General features: G+C 39.5%; 1 protein-coding gene across 4 annotated transcripts in view; it reads right to left on the bottom strand.

The window, feature by feature from the left end:
- GALK2 (galactokinase 2) overlaps nt 1-10,896 on the bottom strand; it is a 52,477-nt gene extending 41,581 nt beyond the window's left edge. The window contains exons 1-6 of one of the 4 annotated variants that reach the window (XM_027466749.3): nt 10,176-10,891; nt 9,705-9,926; nt 8,741-8,805; nt 7,932-8,020; nt 6,519-6,642; nt 838-928 (exon numbers count right to left, since the gene is read on the bottom strand). In XM_027466749.3, the coding sequence (XP_027322550.1) occupies nt 838-928; nt 6,519-6,642; nt 7,932-8,020; nt 8,741-8,784 (348 nt within the window). In that variant the 5' untranslated portion in view covers nt 8,785-8,805; nt 9,705-9,926; nt 10,176-10,891. Of the gene's footprint in view, nt 1-837; nt 929-6,518; nt 6,643-7,931; nt 8,021-8,740; nt 8,806-9,704; nt 9,927-10,175 lie in introns of all 4 variants that reach the window. The other 3 variants (XM_027466748.3, XM_027466750.3, XM_027466747.3) reach the window with 3 other exon arrangements.
- Nucleotides 10,897-12,633: the final 1,737 nt, after the last annotated feature.

Genomic DNA, 12,633 nt, shown 5'->3' with positions numbered 1-12,633 from the left:
ATGAATCATCTGCAAAGGACAGGTGAGATTTATAGGAAGCCTCAATTCTGAGTTCAGGCTGTCTCCCAGGGCCACACTGACAATCAGCAGTTGGTTTCACAAGCAGTTCAGTCTTCAAGTCAGTCCGGAGACAGGCTAGCTCACAGAGGAGAAGATAAAGCTCAAATGAGCAGACAGGAAAACGTCTGTCTGTTCAGTGTTCCACCCTTTACCATAAGCGTGCCATTTCCTGCATAGCTCTACTCTTAACTCGCTTAGGAAATTTTGAAATTCCCATTCAGATTCCACACACTGAAAGTTTGGATAAGTAATGGTTCTTACTGGATAATTCCTTCTGTATGTGGTTTATGTACTTTCTGAGATTTCTTTTGCCTACTGCATGAGTCAGTTTTGCTCAGTTGTTGTGCATTACTTGTATGTTTCCAACACTAATGGAAACTATGTTTTTTTAAAATGTTTCCATAGGAAGAAAAAGACTAAAATATGACCCTTGTATCCTGACAGACATGACTCCAAACCTTTCTAAAAAGCAAATTTTAATTGCATGAGTCCAGTGGGAAGCATTCTTTTTAACTTTTAAAATACAAAAATGTCATCTTAACACAAGTTTGATCATGACTTTACTAAATAAGTGATTATTTGGTATCATAATTTATTTAATAAATATTAATATAGTGCTGTGTAAATATTTTAAAACAAAACCACTCATATCTCATCATTAAATAATTGTATATCAAGAAATGACAGAGATGCAGGGAAGTAGTTTCAGGGTGAATGGATATGCATGTCATATTTTACTTCCACATTAATTTCATAAGTTAAATAGTTTGGGCTTACCTGAATACCCTTCAGTCCACATAGGAAGTAGTTATGCCACTGAGATTTGGTTTTGTCAATCTGAATGTCATTAATACTAGCACTAAAATCCCTGCAAAAACAGAAAAACCTTGAGGTTTCAACTTGTCAGTAAATTTAACCTGAAAAAACATGGCTTATTACTGCCACCTGCTGATGAACAAAAACATTTCTGTTAATCATTTTTTTCAGTACAATATTTTATTGTACAGATCTTCTTTATTAATCAATTCTATATTTTAGATAGAAGCATAATAGTATTTCCTAAAGCAACAGAAATTATTACACAAAATTAACAGAAATTACAGAAATTAAATTACAGAAATTAAACTGCCTTTAGCACCCGTAATCAAGGCAGCATGGCTTCCATCACATGTACATGCTCTATTAAATCTCTTAGAAAAGTATAAATCTAACTAATCGTACGTGTCAAGCCTAGAGTAGAGATAAATACACTTTAGGCTTTCTTTAATCCCTGCTGAGGAATTCATCTTCATTACCTTCGCTGTGAATGGCAGCTCATTAAAAGAGGCCTAATGCTGTAAAATTGTATTATGTACATGTATATTACAAGATATAATTAAAATAACAGTTTATCTATTTCCTCCAGGATAACACTGATAATAGTTTTCCTACTGCACTTCAAAATAATAAAAATGGTAAACCTGAATGTTCCTGAAGAAACTAATGCTACAGATAGATGCTTTAAAAATATACATGGAGTGGTGTGCAGACGCCTTGGAGGGGCATGCATTAATCATCAGGAAGGGTAGATTGTTTAGAAGTCTATACTGTCAAACACCTAATAACTGTATCTACCTGATGCCAGTACAGCAGATGTCCAACAAAGAAAGAGTAAAGGCACTAAGAATGTCACGAAAAACTAACAAAAATTATTCAAACCTTGTAGGCTAAGTTGTGCTTTACAAGGCAAGGTCTGCCAAACAATATGAAAAGAGGCAGCTGGATTCCCTGGAAATATTTAGTCTTAATGGAAGGAAAAAAAAAAAAAAAACTTTCAAGAAATTACTTGCAAGGAGACACTTCACAGCTTTTAAGAGAACACAAATTTTCTTTCTTATGCTAGTCCCAGTCTTTTTCTGTAAACTATATAGGTTGGTGACGTGCTGTTTTTATTTTTATCTGAAATAATACCGCTAGTTAATACCTGTAAAAAAAAAATACCACTGTGAAGGTATCTTTATCAGTAAAGTATTCTGTTCCCTATAGAGAGCCTATATTAGTCATACTAATATAAAGCATCTTTACAGTGATGTAATTGTCTTCAAATAATGGCTGAAAACTTCACTTTATTGTGATGCAGTTAAAGGCTGCAATTTTTGTGTTTACGCTAACATAGGTTTTAATGTTAGCTATGTTGTATGAGCTACTCCACTTGTACTGCCGATCTACAACCTATTCCCAGATCAATGCTACAAGACAGATACCACATTTCAAATATCAACTTAGAATTACCATTTTCTCAGTTATACATTCAATTTCAACATTCACTGCAGTGCAGAAATATCAGAGATTGCCATACAGTTTAACGTATAAGTTGCTGTCTTCCCATTTGAACTGTTCAAAATAATGCCACTTACAGGACTTCATCAACAATGCAGCACTGAAGAATTGTAGAGATTTAAGTGCAAAATACTGGGGATTGTAGAGTAACAAAAAGATCTGAAAGGGAGTGTTGAGAGTACAATACAAGTAGAGTTCAAGGACAGCAGTAAATTCTTCCAGTTTGAGATTCACATGTCTTCGGAACAATCTTCCAGAGAATAAAACAAATTGTTTTTGTTATGGCTTTTGAATATAATCAAAAACCAGAAGTACAGTAGAAAATGACTGTCAAAAGTAATGAAGAATAAAATAATCCTCTGTTTACTTATGTTTGTTTTCTACAATAACCTTAAATTATTATTTTAAAAAAGCAAGGATGCTAGAAATCAATGTGTAAAAGTGATTATCATAAAGTGAATTTAAAGTCCTCTTTTCTTTGAAAAAGGGTCGTAAAATATTTTATCTGCATAATTCTTTTTATGCAATCAGACAAAGTTAGAATGAAATGAACGAAAAGACATATACTATGGTATATATTTGCTGGTTCTGTGGATAAATGAAAATAACTATTTCTTAAAGTGCATTTTGCAGATTTCTGTAATGTCACATAGAAAAAGAAAGAAAAGTTGGCTTTGAACTTGGCAAGTTTCACATGCACATAATTCATACAATCACAGGATGTGGAACTGGCAAGGTCCCCAGAATCCTTAAGTCTTTTTTTTTTTTTTATTATCACATTTGATTTGTTACAAAAACTCATTCCTAAATGCCCAAGCTATATCTTAAATCATAAAATTTTCAATCTTGCCTTCAGTCCTACTACTGGAAGGTACGAAGTTTGATATAAGTACGTTGTGAAAACAAGTAGAATAAAAAATAGGGGAAAACATCCCCTTGAGATAAAAATACCTTGATATTGTCTGTTCCAACCTTTCCATTTTAAAGGACTTGTGGTAAGGTTTTCCCTCCTCCAGGACTATATATAAACATTTTAATTGGTCTATATAATTAGAAGAGGTGAGTTTCTTGAGTAGTGTGAAAAAAATGTGGTTGAGGTATTGTTCCTTGCTTGAGTAGTAATTAATCCTTAGTTCTGGGAGACCAATTTGGCTTTTTCACACAGAGCCTCATTGTCTCGGCAATTTCTTAGTTTTTCTGTTTGAACTCTCTGTAAAAAATCTATTAAAAAAAAAAAAAAAAAAAGATTTTCAGGTCATTCTATGAGATGGAATGATAATTGTTAATTACCATGCTTTGACATTTCTGAAAGCATTTTGAGGTGTGTGATGTCAGATACTCAGAGAGTATCTCTTTCTCAATTAAAAAGGTGCTGTGTGAAGAGGAGTTATTTGGATCTTCAAGAGACTTTAACTTTTGAATACCATTTTAGCCCAAATATATTTAAAAAAACATCTGATCAGATAAGATGCTTTATGATGAAAAACAAACAGAAAGTTTTTGTTTGTTTTGTTTTTGCCGCCTATCCTTTGTTCTGTTCTTCCTAAAGTTAATAGAAATGATCAGGGTGGATGAGGGCTACAGAACTGTTACATATTACGTGAACTGCTAAGCAGTTCACAAAACGAGAATGAAATAGGTAACAGTGGTTCTACAAAGGCTTATGGTTAGTCCTTGCTAGCCAAAGGCCTATATACATGTACATGCATTCACCACAGGCATAAACATCTAGCAGTGGAACAGGCTGGGAGAGAAAAGATGTATTATCAACAATTTTGTTATCTGGTATAACATTCAAAGTGTTGAAAAATATTTCTTTGTTATGAAATTACGGGCATGTTTTAGCTTTGTTTTTAAGCAACAGTGTCTCAACAAAACAGAGAATGCTTCATACCATAATCTGAAACCTTTTCTTGGTTTATGGTTTAAAACATATGATTTTAAACTGAAAACAAGGCAGATATAAAAATACAGTGACTGTACACACAATTTGAATTCAAAGGCTGTAATTCTATATCTGGTAAGAACTGTATGTGCCTCAGGAGGCTATTTTAATTGCCATGTAATGAGCCAAAGCTCAAAAAAATAAGCACAAAAATATGTTTACCTTTTGGTTACTGCTTTATTTAGCGTCCTTTGTAATAACTTTTCCTAATCGAAGCTGTTACAATTTTGAAACTCTTGTCTCTTGCAAAATGATTTTGCAACAAAGTTGAAGCCCCGTTGCAGGTTTCTGTCACAGAAAAGTAAAGTCTTCCATTTCCTTCCCCCCACTCATCACTGTATGTTTCCACTGTTCATCCTGAGTAAGCTTTTGTGCTGAATTCATGACAATTCAATTCACTAAAATGACAGAAAATTAATTAGGGCACACTTTACCTTAAGATTGGTAATCAATGCTGGAAGCAGGAATAGGGAGACCAGGGGTGAAAGAAGTAAGTCACCCCCCTTCAGGAGTGGTGAGCTGTTAATTCAGCCCAGCCATATAGTGAGAACATACTCCACAGAGTGTAAAGTATTAGCGTATTTATACTTTGCATGGAAGTGAAAATTCCTCTTAACTGCCTAACTTGCAGGTAGCAGCTCAGAACATAAGGTAAGAACATAAGATAAAGCTCAGATAATATCTCAGCTTTAACCAGGAATATGTGCTTAACTAGTTCCCACTCTTGGCAGTATGTTCCTTCGGGAAAATTTCTTCACTCAAAGTGTTGTGTAGTATTGGAACAGGCTGCCCAGGGAAGTCGCTAAGTCACCATCCCTGGAGGTCTTCAAAAAATGCGTAGATGTAGTGCTCAGTGACACAGTTTAATCGCAGACTTGGCAGTGCTAGGTTAAAGGTTGGACCAGATGATCTTAGAGGTCTTTTCCAACCTAAATGTGCCTGTGCTGCCTGCCATATGTTGCACCTTCAGGAAGTAATTTATCATTGGCTTAAGCCAACTGAGTTGGTGCTGATTTGATTTTTACAAGATGACCACTAAAGTTCATGTAAATGAGTGACCTACTCTGAACTACCTGGCTACCACACAAATATCAGTCAGTTGCAAGGAAGAAGGCAGGATAATGTGGCTGAAGTTGAAAGGAATGGCCAGAATATTTCCATACATTCAGCACTTGTGAGACCATATCTGGAATACTGTCTCCAGTTTGGGGCTTCCCAGTAGAGAAAGACATTGACAAACTGCCAAACAGTCCAGCAGAAGGTCACCAAGATGGCTACAAGGCTACTACAGCACATCATGTGTAAGGAGAGCTGTTTTTATTCAGCCTGAAGAAGAAAATTGAATGGGAAAATCTCATTTGAGTCTTTGACCACTCATCACATGGCTCCAAAGAAGATGAAGCCAGACTCTTCTCAGAGGTATATGAAGGGAGCATAAGAGGAAACAGGTAATCTGCAGCAAGAAAAAATCCACTTAGACATTTATAAAATATTCTTCACAGCAAAGGTGTCCAAACTAGAGAACTGGTTGCTCAAAGAGATTATAGAGTTTCTGTCTTTAGAGATACTCAAAATTTGAATGAAAAAGTCCCTGTAAAACCTGCTGTAACATTGAAGTTAGTCCTAGATTGGACTAGATAATCTCCAAAGGTCCCTTACAACCTAAATTATTCTACAATTCTGTAAACAAGCAGCTGTGGAGGAAGTAGAAGAGGGAATACAGGCTCTTTGAGACAGGATTGTTGCTAAGGCCCTTGTGCTGTGAAAATACAGCCGCAGGTTCTCCAGAGTGTAGTCCCAAAGACAACAACAGCAGGGGAGTGTTAGCTTACATATGCAGCAATTGATTACAAAACGTTTCACTCCTTTCCCCAGGAGAAACTGAACTGCTGCCAGCTGATAGGGTTACAAGAAAGATGAGCTAAAAGAGGTGAGTGGGTTGCACTTTTATAAAGATTGAAAAATCAGAGGCTTCGCAAGAGAAATCCAAACAAACAGGTGGCAGACAGGAGCAGTGAACCTCCTGCTCTAAACTAATATGCACAGAGTTGTTCAAATGGGATTCCATTTGCTTGTATCATTCAATGTACACAATTAAAATCCATACTGCAATGTAAGTCTGTCAAACCTCGGAAAAGTTAATCTGTATTGCGATTGCATAAAGAGGTTCATAAATAAACAAACAATTACTTACAAGTACAAAGAATTTGTATTCGCCAGTTGCAAAACATCACTATTTACAGGTTCTACTGCAATCAGTATATCTTGTTCTATAGCCATGGGGAGCACAGCATAACCACAGTAGTCTATATGTTCTCCTAATGAAGAAACAGATAATTAAAAATATTTTTGAGTAAGTCTTTCTTGAGTAACAGAAACAGGGCTCCTACAGGAGTTCAGCGTTCTTTACCGTACTAGACAGCTTCTGAGTATAGTCTCAATTCTTACTATTTAAAGTACACCTGAAAGTTTAGGGTGCGTTTCCTCCATTTTGTATTACTACACAAATATTTTATTTTTAGCGATTTTATCTATTGCACCTGTTTATAAATCTTCATGTTTTAACATTGGCTTATAAAAATTTAAAAAGCACTATGTATATTATTGTCCAGAATGAAAACAACTACCTGCATTATCTGTAAACTTTTGTGTCGGTATGGAAAAATAATTCAAATCTATTTCATTTAACTGATGACTGGAAGAGATAAAGTCAGTACACGACTTCCGATTATGTGATTTCCTCTGCTCATGTGACAGATTCATTGGCCACTGGATAAGGCTTGTGGTGGATTTATTTTCATAAAATTTCTGGACTTTTTTCCATGAAGATTATATGTAAATAACAACTAATACATATAGGTGCAACACTAAGAACACCAAGATGAAAATCATCATTAACTGCACAATGGACTAATTAATTTTAAAGCTCTGTTTTCCAGGTTCCTTTTACTTACAAATCTTCAAATGTGTATGGTTCCTCAATGCATATACAAGAAATTGAGCTCTAGAGAGAGAACAATCCTAACACGGATAGACAAATCTAAAAAATAAGGCAGCCACAGAAACACAGGTAAGTCCTAGATAAACAGTATTTGCGTCTCTCCAGGAAGCATGTGAATCACAACCAACTGTTCTGTGGATGCATCTCTATGGCTGAGATCCTGGTAGAATCATTTCATACCTTCACATGCATTCCTGTTTGGCTAACTATATCTGGTCACTTAAATTATAATGAATGAGAAAAAAAATATAATGATTTCATTTATGGATGTACTGTTCAGCAACTACTTTGATTAGATTTGCAAAGCTTTTCAAAAGAATTGTATCCAACTATAAATTGGAATGTTACTCCGCTTTTCAAAATCATCACTGCTCTCTATGATTTTTTCCAAAACTGATATTTGAGTGTGAAATTATTTATAATAAGGTGTTATAAAAGCTAGGAAAGTATTATATTCTACTTTCCTTTTATCACGTGCAACTTTTCTAAGAAAAAAAATAAAATAAAACATAAAATAAAATCCAACATTATTTTAGATTCTGTGTTTTAAATTACTAGGTTTCTGTGACGTCAGATAAAATGATAAAATATTAATATTTCTCTTACCTATTAAGTTGACTCGCCCTGGTGCACGAACATAAAACTTGGGAGCTGATCCAAATTTTGCTATAAAACTCTCCTTCAGCTTCAGCAATCTGAAAGGCAGGTTGAAAACCTTTAGCAGGACTGTATTTGCATAAAAGATGGGAAGCCTGTTGTCTAAAACGTGTTCTAAAGTAATTTTGGTTTAACTTTTTGAAGTACAACGGGTTTTCTCTCCTATATCAGGAGCTACATTAAGCTGCTTCTTCCTGCTCCTCACATAACACATGACAGAGAAGATTAAGGTATCCTAATTGATAAGAGTTTTGTTTTAAATACAAGTAGTCATAAACTAATTCAGGAGTCAGATGTCCAAAGGTAAACTATTGTTTGTATGTTCTTTTGAAAAGGATGAAAGGGACCCGCTTTTACTTAAGTCCTCCACCTTGGCTGGCTCTAGCCAGAAGCAGAGAAGGCCTTGTGTAACAAAACTCCTTGTGTTGCCTTGTGTAACAAAACTCCGTGGCCTCCACCTACCTTTCGTATGCTACAGCTCTGTAAAACTGCTCGCAGGTAAGGAAGACCTGCAGCAGTGTGCATGAATGGCTTGTTTGTGGCACTTGGTTTTGTCACATAAACACACATGGAGGCACCCTCTTCAAAGCCAGATTTGATTACACCAGGCCTGAGCAAATGGATTTTCTTCTAAATTTTGACTTTTTTAAACTTCCTATGAGCCTTTGTATGAGCACCATTTCTGTACCAATGCATATGAAGAGAACTAACATTCCAAACCACCGATTATCCCTATGACTTATTTAGACAGTATTTACAGTTTTACAGCAACAGCTCCCAGAAAGTTCTTCAGACTTTCCATTTGGAGGTTCTAGATGTGTCACTGAAAATTCCAAAAGAGAGAAAGATTTGGCATATTGTTTTGTTTCATAAGACCATAAAGATATTTAGCTTCCACACAGTGCTTGCAAACTTAGGATGCTTCAGCATGTCATGCAGGAACAGTGGGTAAACAATGACTGAGAAGAAATTTAGCCATTATCCTAGTGAAGCATAAGTGATTTAATAGTGATTCACTTCAAAACTACCATTAGGGTACACACTAACCCATTAACTTTCTTTAACGTATGCAAGACACTAAAATGATAAACGAGAAGTAAGAAGAACAGAAAATTTAAAACAAGTCTTAAAATATCTCACCAGCATACCCTGGTGACTTTAAAACATGTACCAAATTATTAGTGTTGTTATTGTTGTTATTATTATTTGGGTTTTAGTCCACTAAGAAAAATTCAGGCTGCTAAGCCTTTTACATTTAGTCTAAAACTAAAACTGGAAGCCTAGTTAATGCAAAGCTTAAGTAAGAAGACAGCAATGAGGAACAGATGTTACAAAATTTCACAGTCAATTATTTAGCTTGTACTTCTCTGTAAAAGCTGTTATTGTCCAACTATATACATTGAAATGTTTTGTAAGATTTCTCTAAATGGAAAGCTACAAAGCATTATTTGTTGTGAATTTTTGTAACAGATCTTTCTGTATGTTTCTGCCTTGGAGCCCACTAACAAAGCTGTGTTAGGGCCCTCTTTAACTTGCTTACAGTCCTCCCTAGTGTTGACTGATGAAGAGCTATTTACACGCTTTGCCCTTTTTGCTGCAACATGCTGCAATGTAAGCACCTACATCAAAGCTGATTGTCAAGAGTGTTAAGCAAACGCATCCCTTGCAACTTCACACCTCCAAATCTAGACAAGCTGAGCTTGTCCTTTCCACGTGACTTACACGGAAATACACTGCGCTCTGTGATCTGTGGGGATCACAAATTTAGAAAATTCCCCTTGCCAGCGCTAACACGGGTAAAAGGGCTCATTCAACTGCCAGCAAGTTCTACTGCCACACACCAGGTGCAGCACCGTGGGCAAGAGCACGCTTCGTCCCAGCGAAGCGCACGGGCCATTGGTTACAGCACACAAGACGAAAGGATAACCGAGTATCCCCAAAGCCCTGCGAAGAGAAGACGCCGGGAGGACAGCTGAAGGCGCCGTTCCCCCTCCCGCCGCGCTGGGCTCCGAGGGCTGCCTCGGGAGGGGGCCGGGGGACACCCACAGGCTGCCCGTCCCTCACACGGCCGGCCCGCCCCCTCCCCGGCCCCCCCGCTCGCCACCCGTCCCCGCTGCCACGGCGGCTGCAGGGCCGAGGCTGGGCGCCGCCGCCCCGGCACGGGCTCGCTCAGCCAGCCGGGCAGGCACCCACCTGGGCTGCTCCACCACCTGCACCGGGAGGCTGCTGGGGGTGTCCCCCGCCATGGCGGCTCCCCCCCGCCGGCCCCTGCTGGAGGCGGGCGGCGGCTCCGGCGGGCTCGCGGTCACGGGACGGGCAGGCCCCGGCCTTCCGGGCGGCGGGGCTGCCGGCACAGCCTCCTCCTCTCCTCCTCTTCCTCCCCGGCGCGGCTCCGGCCCCGGTCCCGGCGCTGGTCCCAGCCCCGCCGTGCAGCCGCCGGGCCGGTGCCGCAGGGGGTCGGCGCCCCGCAGCCCTCCTGGCGGTGGGACCGCTCAGCTCCTGGCGCAAGGCGGTCTGCAGGTGGCTGGAAAGCTGTTAGCCGCGTGCAGAAGGCGATCTGTTACTTCATTCCTGTCGGAATTTAGCTGGCAACAAAGAAGGATTAAAAACAGCCCCCGGCGCGGTGCGGGGTGCTGAGGCCAGAGCCGCCCCGGCATGGTGCACTGGGGCAGCGCGGTCATAAAATGGTAGGGCAATCCGCAGTGCTTCCCCCCGGCATTATTTTTATCCTTTGGGTTTTCTGGCGTGTGGGTCTGCTGCTTTCCCTCAAACAAGTAGCTTCACAGATCCCGTTACCCCTCAAGACTGATGGCAGCAGTAACTTTGAGGAGCTGGAGCTTTTCAAATGTGTTTACAAGCCCAGCTCATTGTTGTCCATTTTGCTGTTCAATAATCACCTCAGGAAGTTTTAAATGCCTGGACTGAGAAAAATATAGTAATATTCCATTCTATGATTAATGCCTTTCTGAAGCAATTTTCCAGGGGCAGAACTGAAATAGAAGTAGCCACAGGAGAGGAAAAAAAAAATATCAAAAACTTGTGATATATGGAGTAATAATTCATGTCAAGAAAATGGTTGATATTAATAAAGAAAGAGGAGATGTGGGAGTATCGCCATGGGGGTCGACAAGCCCCATGGTTGGTGATAACATCAGACTCTTACGCCATCAGGAATGTAGAAGAGTTCAGAGGGAGCAAAGAAGGGGTATTCAGGAGGCGCCATGCCACCTGGGGTTGCTTGTTCTCCAGCCGTTAAGGCATGGAAGTTGCTGGGTGTTTGCTGTTGCCGGGCAAAGTTGTGTGACCGATGAAAAGGTGTTTGAAAAGGACTGCTGTGGGGTGAAGGGTATAAGAGGGGAGCCTGTCCTCAAAATGAAAAAAAAAAAGACAACACGATATAATGAAATTATGTCATCAATAAAGAAGTAGAAAAAAAGGAAAGAACAGGGACAGGCTGGCAGAACAGAGGCCAGGACGGGAACAGGCACATTGATCGTCCCATGCAGACAGGTTTGGCCAAACTCAGTAAACCGCTCAAAGTCGGTGGAAACAGGAGCTGGAATAGGCTCAAGCTGAGAGAAGCAGAGCTGTGCGCACAACTGCCCCTCACTGGTAAGCAGTTGCGCATTATGGGGAATCATACGTCCTTAGGAACAAAGACTGTCCTGGTAACTTTACAGCTTATGCCCTTTATTAACAGTCAGACAGTTTATGATCCTGAAACATGGGACCAAATTGAGGTCAGGGTGTGGGACTCTGCAACTAAAAACGACAGGGCTGCAGTGGGATTGCTCAGCACCTGGTGAGCAATCTCTGAGGCCTTAAAGAGCTGTATGGGGCCACAGTCAGACACGTGTGGTTTGCCAGGGAGTGAGGAAGCTGCGGGCTCGTACAGCCCCCCCACCGCTGCTGCCATCACAGGCCTTTGCTGTTATGCCCCCTGTTGACCTGGACGTGCCTTTTGACCCAGGCCCTATTGGCCTTGAAAAGGAGGCAGAAATGTTTGTTTCCCTTCGATCCGTGAAGAACAGGATACATAAGGCCCGAAGGATGAGTTGCTTGACAACTTAAAGCGAGACATTGTTCCCACGACTAGCCCTGGAATTCTCCGGTGTTTGTAATCAAGAAAAGGAATGGAAAATGGAGACTTAAGTGAGCTGAGAAAAATTAATGAAGCCATGGAAGATATGGGAGCACTTCAACCAGAATTCCCAACTCCAACTATGCTCCCCCAGTCATGGACATTAATAGTAATAGACTTAAAGGACACTTGCCTTTCAAAACTTTGATGTATAGGCATACACAGGTTTAACATGTAAAAGCAATGTTCTGTATATTTAGAAAGTTTGATGTTTGTGTGTGCATGTTGGTAGAGCGTAGACTTCCTGCACATCCAGCGCTGTTTACTTGCCTTTTATAAATATTACTAAATTCAGATTGAGTTGTATCTTCATTTATAACAACTGTAACATAAAATGACCCACAGAAAAGAATGGAGACAATAAATACTGCAAACTTGTCTAGGAGCTTGCAGGATCCATCAACCTCCCAGTGTGGGAGGGCAACGTTTGCATGTCCCAGCTTTTTTCCTCTTGTTATAAACGAGGTCTCGATTCAATCTGAATTTTGTAATATTTATAAAACAAATATT

Source organism: Anas platyrhynchos, chromosome 11 (assembly GCF_047663525.1).
Source record: "Anas platyrhynchos isolate ZD024472 breed Pekin duck chromosome 11, IASCAAS_PekinDuck_T2T, whole genome shotgun sequence".
Taxonomy (NCBI): domain Eukaryota; kingdom Metazoa; phylum Chordata; class Aves; order Anseriformes; family Anatidae; genus Anas; species Anas platyrhynchos.
Note: the sequence above shows the minus strand (reverse complement) of the source record. Positions and strands in the feature narration are given on the sequence as shown.